General features: G+C 41.8%; 1 protein-coding gene across 1 annotated transcript in view; it reads right to left on the bottom strand.

The window, feature by feature from the left end:
- Nucleotides 1–19,694, bottom strand: part of LOC115020216 (dystrophin) — a 227,062-nt gene that overhangs the window by 101,368 nt on the left and 106,000 nt on the right. Inside the window, 13 exon segments of the mRNA XM_029450175.1 lie at nucleotides 345–473; nucleotides 1,668–1,780; nucleotides 3,708–3,786; nucleotides 5,248–5,371; nucleotides 6,065–6,234; nucleotides 8,616–8,795; nucleotides 8,920–9,027; nucleotides 11,345–11,446; nucleotides 14,140–14,259; nucleotides 15,942–16,092; nucleotides 16,666–16,847; nucleotides 17,868–17,966; nucleotides 18,095–18,190. Coding sequence (XP_029306035.1) covers nucleotides 345–473; nucleotides 1,668–1,780; nucleotides 3,708–3,786; nucleotides 5,248–5,371; nucleotides 6,065–6,234; nucleotides 8,616–8,795; nucleotides 8,920–9,027; nucleotides 11,345–11,446; nucleotides 14,140–14,259; nucleotides 15,942–16,092; nucleotides 16,666–16,847; nucleotides 17,868–17,966; nucleotides 18,095–18,190 — 1,653 coding nt within the window.

The raw sequence follows: 19,694 nt of genomic DNA on the forward strand, positions 1-19,694 counted from the left end.
TTCCAACTAAAGTTACAACACATCAGTGGCTGTACTTTCTTTGTCTGGTGAGAGTAAGTGTAAGCCTTTTTAATAAATACTTAGTCCCCATAAAAAAGATACAATACTTACAGTGAAGTGCTTTGACAAACAGATGCATGAAAAGAGACAGAAATTTAAAGAAACCACATAAATAAAGATATTGTATAAAGAAGAAATTAAGATATACAAGAAAATGAAAATGGATTTTGACAAAAAACTGATAATAAAATCAAATGTGTTTGTGATGTTTATTAGTGTAATGCTGAGCAGAGAATAATGAATCGTCCTAGTGACAGTTTGGGCTGAAAAACGCTTCCACTCACCTGGCATCGCTCCAGTTGCACTCTGAGAGGTTCTGGTTCAGATGCTGGAGGCGCCTGGACTTTGAGCCAGCTCTCGCTGGTGTCCACCGCCTGCTCACACTGCTCATACACGCTGTAGAAGGCCAGCACCTGCAGGACACACATTTGGAATAAAGGTGAAACTCCCACAAAGACAAAAGTAAAACACCCACACAGCATCTGTCTCGTTTCATGAAAACTATTTCCTAGTTTGAAGTAGAGCTGAATCATAAGTCAAAATGACCAAACTCTATACACACCTGAGACAGCTGAGAGGGAGTCATATCACATTGAAATTCAAACTGTGGAGCCAATGTTGTTGTTTTAAGTCTATGCATAGTAAATCTGTGTCTCTTGGACACCTTCAGAGGCAATATGATGCGCACCATATGTTTCACAACAAAAACATGGTGATGCAGTGACACTTGTTGGCCCAACGTTAGAGCAATATCACTCATCAAACTGAACTCGAAAAGTCTGCTAAATACTTGTTGACAATTCTTTGTTTAGCAAGTCTCTCAACATTATGGAAATTAACGTTAACGTAAAGTATTCAGTTCTTTAGCATAAAAGTAAAAATAGAAATACTCCTGAATAGTTCTGAATGTAAAATGTTACTTAAGTCTTATCAGCAACATGTACTTAAAGTAAAAACACTCGTTATTCAGAATCCTTTCAAAGTGTTATATCATTATATATATATATATTAGATTACTTAGTTGTTATCAGTAACAAATATACATGAGAGCGTTTCAATGTTGTAGTTCGTAAATGTGGAGCGATGTGAGATACTTTGTGTATTACTGGGTAGATAAGTATTATTGTACATGAGTGTAGTCATATTATACAAGCATATCATATGTTTTATGGAACAACAAACTATAAGTGTCAAATTAATGCAGTGGAGTAAAAACGTAAAGTTAAAAATATATGAAATAGAAGAAGTTTATAGTGGTAAATGTACTTTGTTACATTCCAACACTGTGGAAATGCAATGCTAAATTGCCGAACTACAACTTTAAAATTTTGTTGTCATTTGTCAATATTATTACAGGACCATTAAGCTGAACTTGTCTGCGCAGGTGTCCGTTTAAAAAACTGTTCACCTTCTGGAGTGGATTTATTTGAGGAAGACGAGGTGCAAACATTAGCTTACATAATACTGAACTTTGTAAGGGCGGCGGATTTACAGCAGGCAACTGTGGTAAAAAAAAAAAAGACCGAGGTGGACATGTTTGTGTGTGTGTGTGTGTGTGTGTGTGTGTGTGTGTGTGTGTGTGTGTGTGTGTGTGTGTGTGTGTGTACCTTTGTCTGGTAAGCTAGCCACGCCAGCCTGTCTGCCAACAGGGCACAGAATCCCACCCAGCGCTGGTTCAGCTGCTCCGCTGCCTGGGCAATGTCATCAGCACGACTTCCTTCTGGGGGGGGGGCAGACAGAGAAAGAGGAGGCTGTCACACACACATACACACACACATACACAATGAAACATGCTTCACAGTTCACATGGGCCTGACTGGTCTCTCTATATGGGGCAGAAATAAATACACACATTGTTGATGAATGTCATCTGTAGTAGAGGTGAGGAAAGACATGAATATTCTGCGCAAAAATGGGAGCTTAAAAGTCTGTTTTTATGTCTGCCCACTGAACACAGGGACAACCAGCATCTCACTGTGCATTCACGCTCACCGCCGATATTTTGTGATGTAAATGGCCAATTTAAAGTGCGTGAAAAAAGTCCAATGCCCGGAAAATGAAAACCTCCGAGAGGTTCCAAGAGGGAAAAATCAATGCTAAACTTGTACAAAGATGGACTCATGCTCCTGCCTCTCAAAAGGGCAAACAGAAGCCCATCAGCTGGATGATAATTGAAACCGGGAAGGAAGCGTCCTGGCCAGGATTGCTGCTTCTTCCAGTAATCATACTTCCATTAGATTCCTTTTACACTTACATGTTCAGCATTTGGTTTTTCCAGTACAGGTTACTGAAAATACAATAGTGCAAGTAAAATGCTAGATAAGTGTCATCACATCCCTGAAACCGAAGAGATTCCACATAAACCGCTCTGCTGAAAATGTCCTCCGTAGTTTAGATTAGCATAATGGTCTCCATAAGTAAAATGGGAGCCAGAGCCTTCAGCTATCAAGCTCCTCTCCTGTGGAACCAGCTCCCAGTATGTGTTCGGGAGGCAGACACCCTCTCCACATTTAAGAGAAGGCTTTAGACTTTGATAAATCTTATAATTAGGGCTGGCTCAGGCTTTCATTGGACCAGCCACTAGTTATGCTGCTATAGGTTTAGACTGCCGGGGGACTTAAACTGAGCTCCTCTCTCCTCCTCTCCCTCTCTACCTGTAAGTACTCATGTCTTCTCTATCTGTATGCAATCATTTCCCATAAATGCATGTAAATAACTCGTCATCCGAGGAACCACCCCGGCGTTTTTCTGTCTTCCATCTTGCAGATTGCCTCGTTTAATAGTTGCATCTGGATCACAAGTTGTGGCTGCGCCTGTTGCCGTGGTCCTGCTTGACGCCAACGTTATTATCTTTGCCTCCTGGGTCCATCTTTTTCATGTATTTTCACATCATCGTTTTTATCATATGGATTATCTATGTTGGATTTTTATTATGATTTTAGAGCGATATCGATCTTCTCACCTAACTCTCAGCAACAATGATGAACTAATTGAATACAATTGTATTTAATATTTTAAATAACTTGCCCATCGATGTTTGTGAGATGAAATAACATATTACTGGCTTTGGTCTTGATCCGTGAACAGTTAATATAGAATAACACCAGTCTTATCTTTTAGGATGTTTTTTTTAAATGCATCCATCTATCTATCTATATAAGCTTTATTCATAAAATCTATTAGATTTTTCCGGGGTTTAACGTCTTTATTTTCACATATGAACATTTGCCTTAAATAACAGTATACAGTAAATATAACATACTAATATGTCATGTATTGGTGAGATTATTTGCACACACTTTTTCTCTCTACATATCCACCCATCCGGACACCCCCTTCCCCCCCCCCCCCCACACACACACACACACAGGCATGTTCTGTTTGGTGGTTACAGCCGTGAAAGTGAAACATATACATTGAGTTTTTCTCTGCTTTCAGAAGCCCCAACAATTGCGCAAGGACACAGAGCAGAGGACAGACAAGAAGAAACATCCCTCTCTTTCTGTCTGTTCCTCTCTCTATCAGTGTTTCTATGGAGACAAGGAGAGAGGGTGGGACAGGTGGAGGCGTTGCTATGGGGACAGACAGGGCGTGTGTGTGTGTGTGCATGTGAATGAGTGTGTGTAAGTGTTGAGAGTGCACGTTACCCTGCTCGACCAGGGTCTGTGCCGTGCGTGTTGCTTCCTGAAGCTTTCGGTACTTCTCTGGCCGCTCTCTCTCTATCGCCTGTGGCAAAGGGAAAGAGAGGTAAGCAGAGAGGAAGTGAAAGGACAAGAGACAGACAAGGAGCGGCAGCAAGAGAAACAGAGTGATAGGCCCACAGCAGGAGAATTATCATTTATTACGCAGAAAGATTATTTTTCAAAATTAATCAATGTCCAATTCAACAGACTATTACTTCCAACATTAAGAGCTTTCATCAACCTTTTACCTTATTCTGCCGCGACATTTAGGACAACCTGAGCAAGTTTGGGTCAACAACAGAAAGGTTTTAGGAGAACAGATGAAGCCTAATTCTGAGTTTAATATCTCAGCAGGAGAAGGTTGATACTATGTCAAAAGGAATAGTTCATTTTCAGGGATACGCTTGCTGTAAATTGTCATATAAAAGCATGAAACATTTAGGGGGTTGAAATGACCTGTAGCTAACAACAGGGTCATGTCTTCTCACCACTCTGCTACAGCTTTACTTTTATATCAGAAACAATCTCTTTATACTCTATTCAAGTGTTTTTTCCTGATCACTGCAGCAAAACTCGACTTGTTTGTTTCTTCCACATTAAAAGCTCACGTGCAAGACTTTTATTTAAAATGGGTTTCATTCATGACATTCATTCATTGAACTTTCAAGGTAAAAAGGCAAAATGCAACACAGAGTACGACTCTTGCTATATTGATGGAATGAATGAGCGCTTTGGAAATGGACATAATACTACTTTTAAAACGTGGAAAATATGCTGAGTTTGCATTAGGTTTAAAAAAATGTTTTTTCTTTTTTAGCATTTGATGGTGTATTTTATATACGCTGCTGCAGAGATCTGAGCCGACAGCAAAGCTGAAGAGGCAACAGAGATCAGAGGAGATATTGAAGAGTCTGCCGACCTAAAATTCATCCGTTTGCATCTATTATCAAAGTGCCATGTCATTTGTAATGCCACTAAGTTTTAAATATTTTCACAAACAACTCATACTTTGTTTATGTGGATTGCAGTGGATTTTGTGTTTTACTCAGTTATTAAGGATGATTTGTTGGCACATTTATAAATGCTGACTAACAGTTTGTGTTGTACCCAATCTACAGCTTTAATTGTTTATCATTTACAAACCATGTGTCAGCGCTTTGCGAGCCATTTGTAAGCTTTATCTATTCAGAAGTGTTTCTAATTCATTATGAATGTATTTATACAAGTGAATGTTTATACAATATCTTTTGCCGAAAATTGTTGCAAATGGTCCGTGTCAAGAACAAGGTGCTTTTATAAATATTGTCATATGAACAATGGATTCAATTACTATGTGTAATGTGAAAGCGGTAGCTTGTGGTAACGAGGCCACTGCGACCAATTAGAAGCTGATGTGCGTACCTAACAACCAATCACTGATCCCCATTGTTTGTCTGGGGAACTCCTTCACCTTTTTAATCTAAATCAGTGAGAGTTAGTGGGCACACACACACACACTTTTTACCTGCACTTTATCGTACAGCTCCTGAACGCTGCCGTCCTTGCGTGACACAGAGAACTCGGGGCTCTGTAGGATGGCCTCACCACGGGTCATGTAGCTGTGGACCTCTGTGACGTCCACGTCAAACCTGAGGACACACACACACACACACACACACACACACACACACACACACACACACACACACGCAGTTTTATATAAAAGTACATTTGAAGATTACATCCTGTATTGTTCCTGTTAAATAAACGATTCAGTTTGCAGATGGCCCCGTACTTCACTACAGCGGAAGACATTAAAAGTCTCATTTAGCATTTTCCTCACATGTATTTTCAAATTCATAATTCAACTCAATAGCGTCTTTTCTTTGAAACTGCCAGGTGAACACTTACATATTTTAAACGTTCTCTCTTCTGAACACACAGAAGTTCTGTTATAAATGTGCTGAAGCCCAAACTGAGATAACCCTGATGACATCAAGATGGGGTTGTTAATGTGATGGAGTCGAAGTATTACAGTACTTGAGTTATTGTAATTTCCACCACTGCACAACAGATCCTACTCTGAGGGGATTTACGGTTCAGGTCTGACTACTCTCTAAAAGTGGATTTTCATCTCCTACTTTACTGCCATCAAAGGTTTCATTTCAAGCCTCTATTATTATCACCATCACAAATCATCATCAGTATCTGCAGCATTTCATCACCTACCTGCTGAGATAAGGCAGCAGAAAGGGCTGCATGTAACTCAACATGTCACACAAGTTAGAAAACAAACATTGGATGTTTTAATACTAATAATAATTCAAAGTAGCCCTCCTCACCTTTTCCTAAGTTCAGAATCCACCACAACTTGTCTCTTCTTCTGTGGTGGCGGTGACTCCCGGGTCTGACGCACAGCTGACACCTTCTCCCTTGTTGTCACCTTGGTAACGGTCGCCGTGACAGACTGGGTCAGCTCGGACTGTTGGGCCACGCTGACAGCGGAAGAGAACTAAATGCACAGGGGGAAGAAAGCTATATCAGTTAACAAGGATCTGTCCAAATCTCACTCACACACACACACACACACACACACACACACACACACACACACACACTCACACACACACACACACACACACAGTGTCCATGATCAGTTACATCAATAATACATTATCGCAGTAAAAATATAAGACAGGATGTGTGTGCGGTTTCAACAGCTACAGGTAGGTGTGTGTGTGTAGGTGTGTGTGTGTGTGTGTGTGTGTGTGTGTGTGTGTGTGTGTGTGTGTGTGTGTGTGTGTGTATGTACACAGCTGTGAGATGGTTAAGTAGTGACCTGGGATTTCTGTGACTCTGACAGATTGTAAGTGCACAGAAGGATGAGTGAGGGAGAAGTCAGACAGAAACATGTGTTGCATGTTAGTTGAAGGTATAATAATACGATATTATAATACAAATAATTAGTCTAATTCTGAGCCTTTTTCACAGTCTTCTTGTGAGAACATTTCGTGGGTGCGCAGGTTAGTTTCAGCAGGGAGGCGCCTGCTGACAGTAAAGCATCGAGTACAACTCCGAGGACAGCCTCGATACCATGGAAACGTGTGTGTGCGCAGCTGGCGTGTGCCTGTAGAGGTCAGTCTGCTAATTATCTGGCTGATTATAATGGACAAGTAATTGAGAAAGAGTCCTCATATAGGAGTTCATGTATATTATATTTGGTGTATTATAGGTGGGCTGTGCCGAGGTTGTGTGTGTGCTGTCATTCTGTCTTTAAGTGCTACTTTAAGATTCCTTAATACAAATACAAATCACTTTAATGTTTCAGTGTTAAAGGAAAAAGGTGACAGTTTTATAAATATACTTATTATATTATAAAAGGATAGTTATATTAAGCAGACTTTTGAGCACATCAGGGCGTATTAAAAGTTCCTTTGCAAACCTATAATATAAATAATTCCAATCACTACTTCAATTCTCAGGGTTATGCTCTCCAGAGGGCTTCAAGAATAAAACATAACAGCGCAGTGTCTTTATCAGCAAAATCCAAAACCACAGAAGCACTTTGTCTTTATCTTATCACTCGTCAGTGAGCATGTCAGTTTTACAAGCACAGAGATAAAGACAGACGAGTTACACGCGGAGACGACAGAACAGCGGGCGGGAAAAGTGACAATTGAGCGTTCGAACATTTTCCGAAAAGTGATTATGAAGAGTGATAATTGGCTGCGCTGATTGAATGTCGCTCCTTCATCGCTCTGTGTTTGCTCAGGTATGAAAGTGTCGGTCCTAATTTCCTCCTTCCCTCTTCAGTATTCTCCTCCGGCGTGTAACATAACCTCCCTCAGTGTTCAATGACCTCTGTCACCCTGCCAGTCCATTTATTCCTCTCTGTCCCTGAGGCCAAACACTTGCAGCTACCAGGACTCCATGTTTCATCAGCAGTGCTCTTCCAGCGGGACAAATGTGACCTCAGTGCATCTGGCTACAAGGATTTCACTCTGAGCGAGTAATCTGTAAGGCTATAAACCAGAACAAACCAGTTTGGTAAACCAGCAAAGAGCACACTGACGCCTTTATTTAAGAGTAGAAGAAGACGAGCGACGACTGGGCTTATCAAGAAGGTTTTTTGATAGCCTTGGTCTCACTGGTTAAACTCATTCTGCCTTTAATCTTTTCTTCTTTTGTTAAAGCTATAGTTTAGTCTTCCGACCACTCAAAATACTCTTACATTCACACATTGCATGAATTGAATGAGGTACCAACCTGCTCCTCGTGTAATCTAATGTTCATTCACACACACTCACACATCGATGGCTATTCCTTCGGGAGCAATTTAGGGTCACTTTGAAATGTGGACAGGAGGAGCCGGAGATCGAACCACCAATCTCCAGATTAGCAGACGACCCCCTCTACCTCAGGTTCCCTGGGTTGCAACTTCCTACTAGTTTTCGATCCACGACCTAAATCACAAACGGAAACCTGCGACACCGAGTGAAGGAAATTGAGTGCAATCAACTGGTAGGAGACAGAAACAGCTCCAAGGCTGCCAGCTAGCCTGTTTCTTATTTTAAAATCTTATTACCAGTAACTTTAAAACTCACTGACTAAACTGCTATATCCGATGTGTTTAATCCGTACAAAAACAAGTTGTCCACTACTTTGCTATTTACACAATCTTAATTTAATCTGACTGTAGGCGCTCCAGTTAAGCCAGTTAAGAAGACACATGCAGATATATAAGACAAGTTTTCCGTTACTGGCAGCTAAATTGCTCCACATTTGGTCTGTTTAACTGCGTATTGTATTGTTACTGTACACCAATTATAACTCCCCAAACAACTCCTTGGCAAGCGGCTGTATAAAGGTTGCCATGCAGGATGTGTGGTGTACCTGGGAGCTGCTCGTCTCCAGACTCTGCACCAGTCGGTCCCAGCGCTGTGCGAAGCTGTCCAGTCTGGCCTCCAGTTTGCTGGCCACCTCTTTGTTCTTCACGCTGGACAGCAGGTCCTGACTCATGGAGCACAGCTTGTCCATGGTGGGACGCTTCACCTCCAGGTCTGCCTTCACCGTCTGGTGGGACATACACAGGTAACGTGTGATGGGGATTTAAACATTCCTGGTTGTTGCACTAAAGTTCATTTAGGTATCTTTCGCTATATGAAAGTTATAGTATCTCTGTTACAGGGAGACTCACAGCAAGACGGCGGAGGCAGGTCACCATCTCTACCTGGTCTTTCAGGTTGGAGGTCTTGATGGAGCGAACCAGCTCCTCCTTCTGAGTCAGCCAGGAGTCAAATAAACACTGAGAGGAGAGGAGAGAGAAGCACAGAGGGGAGGAAGACGGAGAGGAGAGTTAGTGAGGAGCGGAAACAAGGAGAAGGAGAGGAAGAAAGGAAAGGAGAAGAGGGGCGGGGGGGGGGGGAGAGGAGGATAAAGGAGAGGAGAGGTAATGAGGAGAGGAAACAAGGAGAAGGAGAGGAATAAAGGAAAGGAGAAGAGGGGGGGGAGGGGAAAAGAAGAGGAGGATAAAAGGAGAGGAGAGTTAATAAGGAGAGGAACAAAAAGACAAGAGGATAGAAATGAGCAGAGGTGATAAGGGAGAAGGAAAGTAAAGAGGGGAGGACAGTGAAACAAGATGAAAGTAGAGGAAAGAAGAGGAAATAATCAGAGGAGAGAAGTTCCATAGAAATCCAAAGATGAAAGGTTGGAACACAGAACACAGAAATAAGAAGAATGGATGGATGAAAGGCAGAGGGGGGAGGGGAATGAGGAGACAGGAAGAGAAAGACATGTTTTCATGTGGGAGGCCGTCGTCTCAGAGAGCTCCTGACTTCAGAATCCTCCTCAGGCCTATCGTCTGTGACAGCATCTCTCCCTCCGCCCAGGATTACAAGGTGAATATTTCTGTTAACAGCTGTCCACAGACAGTTCATTTTCCACCAGAGCCTGGGGCTCCTGTGAGACAAGCATCTTATCCAAAGAACGGGGGACAACTGAACTTGATGCGTTTCCTGATGTTGTTAATAATGTTGCTTCGTATTCTCACAGCCAGTGCAGCTGATGATAGCTCATTATCAAGCACAGAGAGGTTGTTCCATGATGACTCTACTGATCTGTGTAACTGACTAATGAATGGACCCCCGAAGAACCTACTCATATACTTTGGGCACAAAGAGCACAGGTACAATATAAATATATAAAGTATGCACAGACACTTTTAAACAGTAAAGTGCTCGCAGATATCGAGATTTTATTATAGTGATTTTGAACAGAAAACAGGAAAACAATCTCTTAAAATATAAAAAACAAAATTGTAATGAAGTTATATTGAAAATAACAAAATTGAGTTTAGTTATTTTTAAGTAGCGGCAATATCAGAGCATTAAATTGACAATTCTTTTTAATCCAACAGTAAACAAAGAATGACTATGACCCCAAGGGCGGCAAAGCAAATCCAGTTTTGGGCTTTTAATTAAAGCTGATCAGTTAATCGTGTATAATCCGAAGTTGTGATTTTAGCTTCCTCAATTAATAATCACAGAACACGAGCAAATCGGATATCATGACACTTTAATTTCCTTTACAAAGTATTTCTGTGGCTAAAAATATAAACGAGAAAGAACTGGTGGAGGAAAGAGAAAATATGATGACATGAAAGTAATCAAAAAAATAGCATCTAATTAATAATTCTGATCAAAATAGATATTTACGTGGCGGATAAAGCCCGAGCTTATGGAAAAAGATATAAATATCGGCTGTATTTTGTGTTTAATGCTGACTGCCAGTAACCTTTTCTTCTCACCTGGTCTCATCTGTATAGGGACAAACGCATGTTAATGCAATGTGATGGCCGTCACCACATCTGGATCGCATTGTGATCCGATCTTAGCGGGTGTAAATGCAATCTGTACATGACGACATTCTTTCATTCAAATAAATCTGCTTCCCTTGACGTTGGACACACCTTGTTTGTTGACCGATGAGTAATCTGCATATTGAGATCTGCTCACAAGTCACGCAGAATCCAGAACTCTTCAGCTTGTCGACAGCAGGTGTAAATGAAGTTCAGGATCAGCATTAAGGTTTGAACCCGAACGCTTCGACGCTTCAACCTGTTGCCTTGCTAACTGATGTCCAAATCAGTAATACTTGGTGTTTATACAATAGTTATTAGACGCGTAGGTGCGTTTGTGTACAATCGGTGAAGAAAGCGGGCGCATCAGGAATCTACAGCGGTCATCAATCATCTAAAAACTGCAAATAACAGCTCAGCCGTCTTGAAAGAATGTGAAATAAAACATTTCTTACAATTGTGTCGAGGAATTTAATCCGACGGTAATACGAGACTTCAACACTCTGAGTTAGACAAATGTCTTCCAAAGTTACAGACATCTTAGTGCTAAACTTTTTGTTAGCATCCTCCATGAATATGAAGTGTTTCAGCTTTCTCTTAAAGTCTGCAGAATGTGGGGGTAGACACGATCGGGATGATCTCTTCTCATTACACATGCAGAAGATACTGCTGTGATCCTGCCTAAAATCCTCACTCACACACACACACACACACACACACACACACACACACACACACACACACACACACACACACACACACATACCTGTTCATTAGTGAAGTGCTGCCATTTCAGTAAAATCTCCTGAAGCAGAATCCAGCGTTCTTCTGTCCATCTACAAATGGCTGCCCAGCGGTCACCGAGCACCTGCGCACACACACACACACACACACACACACACAAATCATCTATGATTGTCTACATTAGCACAAAAATTCCTTTTGAATTATTTCCCCTGAGTGACTGAAACATTTTCATCATGTTGCCTCAAAGGCTGTGTTCAATTCACATCTTCACTTGCCAGTTACATTTTTTAAGCTGCCAAAAATGCAGTTTGATTCTCATCCCTCTTCCTCCCGGAGGGACGGAGCTGATCATGATTGTGGAAGGGCATGAAATTCTGTGACAGCAGGGACAAAATATCTCTTTATTCTTATTACATCCAAGTGAATGGAGTTCAGTGACCGTACAAAGAAAGCGTAAACACTGATGATCTGATAATCAAATAAAGGATAAATAACTATTTTAATGTGTGGTCTTTACCCATCTTATGGAGTTTTTGTAAATTTAAAAGGCTATAAATATTTTTTTTATTAAGATTTGTTTGGGCTTTAATGGATAGAACAGCTGTAGAGAGAAAAGTAGAGATAAAGGTTATGACATGCAGCAAAGGGCAGTGAGTTGGATTCGAACCCTGTGCAGTAATCTTGCAGGAGACGGGGATTGAACCCCCAACCATGGCATGAATGGATGATCCTTTATTCCTCAAAAACAATATTATTTTAACGCTTTAAATTCAGTGGTATCTAAGTTTCCTGTCAATTGGCATATTTAGTATGTTATGTTATATTAGAGCAATAGCCTACAGCTCTGACCACAGTGGGAGCACTGACACACACACACACACACACACACACACGCACGCACACACACACACACACGCACACAGATGTAAAAGTTTATTTTTCTCTGACTCCATTGTATGAGCGTATTGGCAGCTGGCTGTTAGCCGAGTAAGATAGGAGAGACACTCTTCCGTTCCATTTAACTGGCATAGACAAAAAAAACAAAAAACCCAGTGTGTCCACTGAACAAAGTCATCAGAGTGACAGAGAGACAGAGAGAGGGGAGGGCGGCGAGGGAGGAGAGGAAATGAAAAGACAATGAGATGCAAAAAAGTGAAACACAAGCGAGGGGGTGAAGACAGACTTGGAGAGAGAGGCTCAGCAGGTTAATCTTAAGATGAATGGCCTGTAATTAATCAAGTGACAGTTCAACAGCGGGGAGAAAGCAGGGAAGGCACCTTCCATTTGCATTTTTACATTCCGACACACACTGCTCCTTAACTCTCTTATCTTGTGTTGAGTAATAAACCACACTGCAGGAAACAACGACAGCAAAACCTCCACAAAGTCCAACACAAAGCTGCATTTTGTTTTCTCCTAATGTTAAGTGTGATCACATTCTGCATGCAGCACAGCCAATGTGTGTTCTGCATTCTAATTGAAGTATGATACGGTGCATTCAAGACACTCGCAGCAACGTTGCGTCTTTGACACATTAGTGCAAATTAAAAAATATATAATTGTTTTGCATGGCATTCTCATTCTCAGCGACTTCGCTTTCAAAACACCGCAGCTTCCTTTTATCCTCATCTCTTCAACACTTTTTCTCCCCAAAGGAGAGTTTCCAATTATTCAAATGTCTCCATTTCCCTTTACGTGTGTCTCGCACCTTCCCTAAAAGATAACAGATTGAACTTCCCAAGACGAACTCGCATCCACTTCCTATTTCCCAGGCAGCCCTCCATCACAGTGTTAACAATTCAGCACAACATTCATTTGTAATCCATTTCACATCGCTGTTAAAATACTGTCTACAAGTGAACTCTGATGCCAAATCATCAGAAAGATAAAGCAAAAGATAAACTCAAACAGATAAAGATAATCAGTTTCCTTCCACCTGTTTGACCACCTGACTCCAGTTTATCTCACACTCCTCATATTCACATAACAATCACATTCTAATCACACTAAATGTTGCACTTCATTTAAAAGTAGCGTGCAGAGGCTATTAAAAAAACATTTCCATTTCATTTTAAGAATATAAAAAAATCCAGATTCTGAAGAATAAAGGTCTACTTCAAACTCACAAAACTAAACCCTTAGTGCAACACTTATTTATTGATCCAAGAGCGTAGAGGATCTTTTCTCGACCACAGCAGGGTCAGAGGTCAGATGCCTTCCAACAACCGAATCCTCGACAAAGACAGTAATAGTGTGACGGTGCTTCGACATGGAGCCGCATGCTGCAATTAAGGCTCGTGGAGTAGACGGCAGTGGAAACCAGCGGCTGCAGCTTTAATAGATTTGGGCTTTATTGTTTGAAGAGTGTGGGAGTTAACATCAGACGCTAAGACAAGTGTGGAGAATCAGCCGCACAAACAGGCAGCAAAGTCTGGCTCCTGGCTGGAGTCTGTTTGATGATAACTTATAGAGTAAACAAAATCAGCAGAAAGCTGCAACACACACACACACACACACACACACACAACACACACACACACACACACACACACACACGCACGCACAGCACGAGCACATCTCGCTGGCAAGGTCTAATTATGGCGCAACATTAAAGACAAAACTATCTCCCGTTCCATCTATTTCCCCCCCCCGAGAAACAAAAACCTGCGCGAGCTGAGAAATAATTCATAAAGTGAGATGAAACTGTATTCGTCTTACTACGAAATGTTTAACACAGATTTTAGTGTGTGTGTGTGTGTGTGTGTGTGTGTGTGTGTGTGTGTGTGTGTGTGTGTGTGTGTGTGTGTGCTTTACCTGAAGTTTGCTCTCCAAAGCAGCAGTGGCGCTGTCTCCGCTGGTCTCGTCCACCACCACCACCATGTGGGTCAGAGAGTTCACCCTCACCTGCTCCAGCTCTAGGTCCTCCTGCAGGAGCTGCAACACAGGAACACACACACACACACACACACACACACACACACACACACACACACACACACACACACACACGCACAGTGATGGTTAATGGCAGCGAAAGAAGCTGAACATTGTTGGTTCACACAGGAGTTCAGAACAGAGCAAGGTTTCAACAGTATTCCCCAGAATATATTCCCCGGATAGAAAGTTTCTGTTATTCATTAAAAATTCAAAATGTTCCGCTCACTCTGGACGCTGTTGAGATTTTTTTGACGTCTTTCAACAACTTTGAACATCCCGCCCGTCTTCAGACCTTTTCAACTTCCTTCATTCTCCGTCACGCATCTCAGAAACTTCATTCAAACTTTAAACCTTGTTTCAGTCGTCACAGTTTAACTTTAAGGCACTTTAATCACTTTAGCTCTTTAAAACCTTTTTTAAAATTTGTAATGCCACTTCAACTACTTTCAGTATTTTAATTGAGATGTTTCGACAGCGCAATTTCAGCATCGAACATGTACCATTTCTTCAGAAATGTATTATTTTTCTGTGTTTATCATAACTTAGTCAGAAGAATAAATAAATAAACTTCATTGTAAACACTGAATTAAAAGAAGGGCAGAAGTAAACACATCGCCACATGTAATTAAAGGATTGTCATAGTTTACATTTTTCAATCTCTATACTTATTGACACAAGAGCCTCCAACAAAAACTCTAGCAAATCTCTACAACAAATGTATAAGTTACATTTTTATGTTGTGCAGTGCATAGTGCTGTTCTCACTCTTGAGGTTAAATGAACAGCAATATATGATTGCTGTTCATTTAACCAATCAGAAGTGTCAGAAAAGCCAAAACATAAGTGAGCCTACAACACATTCCCATCTGTAGCGTTCATTAGTGTTTACCGGTGGATTTAATTTTAGCGGCTTGTTTGTGGTGGGGGTTTGGATAATTGTTGTGTCTCCTCACAGTCGGTGTGTCGTGTTGAATATAGTTTGACGGAGCCTCCTACTGTGAGAAGAAAGTAAAAGCTTTAAGCATGGGTCTGACGAGACTTTGTGAATAGTCGGATCATTTAATGCTTGTCAGTTCGTCAGACATCTTTAAAACACATTATGGTGGGTGCAGAGAGGAGCCTCACGCTGCTCAACACACTGCAATACACTTATATTCATGTTGGGATTGAGAATTTCTTCTTGAGTTTGGAAACAGCAAGTTGGCAAAACAACTTGACGAAAGGAGGGGGGGTGCACCGTGCGATAAGGAGGCTGTTATTCTTATATCTTTGTTTCATAATCGGCCGGCTAGTCATCACATGTCAGCATGCTCTCCTTCCATCTACATGAACACATATTGAATATACGTGAGCAGTAAGCAGCAGCGCTAGTGTTAGCTTTCCTGACACTGGTGTAATTAGAAAGTCTCACTCAGCCATGCTGGGATTTTTTCATACACACGTGTGTTTAAAAACCGGGCCGTTTAAAGCCGATCCAGGACGCTACTATATCGTAGTTAAGGCTAGCGTCAGCGGCTCTGTCCTGCTATTGGTTACATCTCAAAAGCCTTTTGAGTTTAATAAAATAACATGTTTGTAAATACGAGCCAAACAAGTGCAAATCAAGATCATGTCAAAACAACCGAACATTCGGATCTAACATTTGCCCTCGTCGTACTTAAGAGCACTACACTTGCCCACCTTGTGCTCTTCCACTTGGTGCTTGACGTCCTCCAGGTCGGGACCCAGTGGTTGATCCCCCATCCTGTTAATCCGCGCCTCCGTCACGTCCAACCAGTCGGTGAGCTGCTGCAGCTGCTGGTGCTGCAGGCCCATCAGGACCTCGTGGAGTCTGGGGGCGAGAGACAGTTCGGTGAGTGCGGCCCGGATGAAGGTCGGGATAAACGCCGTGACTCCTGCTGATTTGGTAGAAACCTACTTCTTATATTCAGCCCTTCTTTATAACCTTGCTGTATTGTTTAAGTGCTGTTTGGTAGTCCAGGCCACTGTCTGCACAGCTTTGTGCTCGAATCAACAAGATTATCAAAGAAGATAGCCGAACAGTTAATTAAATTTGGCTTGGTGTCAGTTATCATTGAATTCACCATAATTAGAAAGGCCGCTCTTTGTATCCAAGAATGCTGCCTACTGTGGGGATCGGCATTGTGTGAAAACAGATGAAACTTTATTCAAAGCCCTAAATTAAAGTTTGTATCTATATTTCTCAGTAGGTGAAAACATTCGGTCACACTGTCAATATCCTGCTTTGTATTTCCCAAATCTGTCTTAAAAACCTCGATCACGGACACTACGTCCATATTTAATCTACCATCTATGGTTTTTGGTCATAAACCGATGTTGTTCCAATTGAGCCTGATGGAACCATGATTTACTGTGAAGACGTTTCCTTTGACGGTGCATCTACCTGCTCTGTCTCTCCATGCTCGCCACTCTCAGGTGCTCCCAGCGGGAGTTCAGGAGGTTCATCTGCTCCCTGACTTCGGAGTCCTCCTCTTCACTCAGGTTCCCCTCTGCCAGCAGGGCGGCGCCGGCCCGGAGGACCCGCCCCACGCTTCCTTGGTGGGTGGTCAGCTCCACCATGTACCCCTGGGGGGAGACAGAACGGAACGTTTCACACACATGCACTCAACGACGCCCCTCCAAAAGGAAGAGGAGTGTCTCACGTTACTACTGAATCACCCTCATTCACTTTAACTGCTCGCAAAACACATTTCAACCTCTCACCTTAGTCTCACCTTAGCGCTAAATCTATTTCCTCCGAGCACTTTACTCCTATACGATCCTTCTCGGGTCTCACACAGCAAAAATGGTGAGGGTTGATTTAATTTTAAGAGCTTAAAAGTTGTCCTGTACGTCCACATCCATCACTTAATTCAACACTCGCACTTCGCTTCCAAACAGCTGCTCAGGAAATTCTTCTGACTAATTTAGGCACCCGGGAATTAGCTAAATTCACAAAATGTAAATTTGGGAAGTTTCTGGTTACAGTTGAGTCTTTTTCAGGCTTTATTGAGATTTGTCAGTAGAGATAGTTTTTTGTCTCTTCCAGCCTGGCACTTCAGTGCAGCGGAGGAAGGTTCCTTCTTTTCTCCAACTACAGTTGTTTCTACTCATTAGAAATGGTATGTGGTTATGGATTGATGGCTGCTATATTACTTCAAAAATTCAACTCGTTTCAATTAAAATCCTTTTATTTCACAAGAACAAAGAAATTGACCTGATTGTCAACCAATTACATTTATCTTAGAGTACGATAAACAAAAAAGCTCCTTAATAACAATGCAACTCCTGCTGTAATGAGGTGCATTTGTTATGTCAACACAGATTGTTCATTTTATTGAAGAAAAAATGGACAAATGTCTCATTTAATATAAATACTTAATATATAATATTAAGACAAAAATGCAGGGTTTGTGTCGGGGGTATTCCGTTGGTTGCAATCTGCTCTGCTAGATGTCACTGCCCCTTTAAGAACACTAGACATCTGGTTGTAATGAGGTGCCTTTCTGTTAAATAAGTATTATGGATGAATTGTTGTTTACAGTGAAACGGATGCTGCTCTGAGAGTATCACTAATAACAGCCCTGTCACTGCTCTGGCTCTCACCTCGTGTGTGTGGAACTGCTCCTTCACCTCCTCCACATTGTTGGAGATGGGAGGCTGGCTCTGGAGCCCATCTTCAGCAGACAGCAGCCATGTCAACACCTAACAATTCAAAGGAATAAAAACACACTTAAAAGTACAAGTCTGCCCATATTTTTGCTCGTTTTATTGTCAACAAATCCCATGAAAAGAAGGTTTAACAGACGTTTATGTTAATACTAAGCCCGTACCTCCTCCAGTGCAGCCTGGTAGCTCTCCAGACTGGTGGAGCCTGGAGGCAGAGGACTCAGGCCCCGCTGCAGCTCCTCCTGGCCAGGACTCAGGAACTACGGATGGGAAGGGAAGGATGGGAGATAACGGACAGAGATGGAGCGTGATTGTGGAGAGGTAAATGAGGAAAGGTAGAAGGAAGGAAAGTTAGGGGTGAGGGGAAAAAAAGGTTCAGGGAAGCAGAGATGAGTAGGAAAAAAACAAAACAGGCAGCATGAAAGAAGGGTGGACGGAGAAGATAGAGAGAAATGAGGAGAGGCCTGTTAGTGTTTGCCATTACCGCGGCTGACAAGCAGTTCTGGCCTTTGTCCAATCTCAACAACTTGTCCTCTTTCCATCTGGGTCTCTCTCTCTCTCTCTTCCTCTCTCTCCCCATATCTCTCTTTGTGTGCGCGCTACTGATCTGGACACTAACAACTTCTCTCTTTTTATCTCGGCTCCATGCTCGTCCCCTCGTCCCATTCTTCTCTCTGGTAATAAGGTCCTGAAAAGATACACAAGGCCTATCCGCGGGGCTGATAACTGTCCCGCCTGAGTCGCTTGTTTTGTATTACAAATGCATTCGCTTCTGTCTGATAGTCCAGACTCAGAAATCACTCTGTACTGGCAGAATTTACAGCTTTTAAAGTACTCAAGTAATAAAAGGTGAATATTCGTGCCCCAGACAGTTTAAAGCATGGTCTTGATTTTAAAATCTATCTTTATGCACCAAGTTGTCCATATAAAACATGCTCGACCGAGACAAACTGAGGACAATGCACTGTAAAAATCTGTTCCTCATATTCTCAAAAGGGGAAACTTTGGGGAACCTTGTTGCGGTGACACAGGGGATTCTACGCCAGGTTCTGCTTTACAAAGAACAGCTCGAATAAAGCTCATCTAACAAATGATCTTTTATTCCTGCGATGCCTTCTAGGTGCCAGCCGCGTCGTGTCGAGCTCCCTGCTGTTACATTAAATATTTGACACAGTCTCTGAATACATTCCAGCAGATTACAGCCACGTTTAGTTACGCAGTCGCAGGGTGACAGCTTTGAGAATGCATCTGCACGTTGTGACGGCGGATGTTCTTGTGTTTCAGGGTGCTGCGGGCGCCGTTATATTTAATGGTGACAGATAAGAAACACACTTGCCTGTCAGACTGTGTTTGTTTGTAAAAAGCAGAGATAGACGGAGCGACTTCTTTAGTTTGGATTAGCAACAGTTTAGTCAGCACTTCAGTTTCCCCGCTCCTTCCAGTCTTTATGATCGACGCCTGGTGGTATCGATCTCTAAATAATAACACATTTTGATTCTTTATATTGCTCGACCTACATCGGCTGAAAAAGTTGCGGTCGGTGTCACTACTGATAAAAAAATACTTTTTTAGTTTGTATAATTTCTGACTCATGAAAATAAATATATATCACATTAATGGCAAAATACAATACATTTCAAAACCATGAGTTATATTGAAACACAATGTGATTGACAGGATAAAAAAAAACAAGGTCCAACTCAACAAGTCTCATAGTTTCATATTCAGACTTCAGAATTTAGTGAATTCCACTTTTCAATGTGT

The sequence above is a fragment of the Cottoperca gobio genome, chromosome 2, assembly GCF_900634415.1.
Source record: "Cottoperca gobio chromosome 2, fCotGob3.1, whole genome shotgun sequence".
In the NCBI taxonomy this organism is placed as follows: domain Eukaryota; kingdom Metazoa; phylum Chordata; class Actinopteri; order Perciformes; family Bovichtidae; genus Cottoperca; species Cottoperca gobio.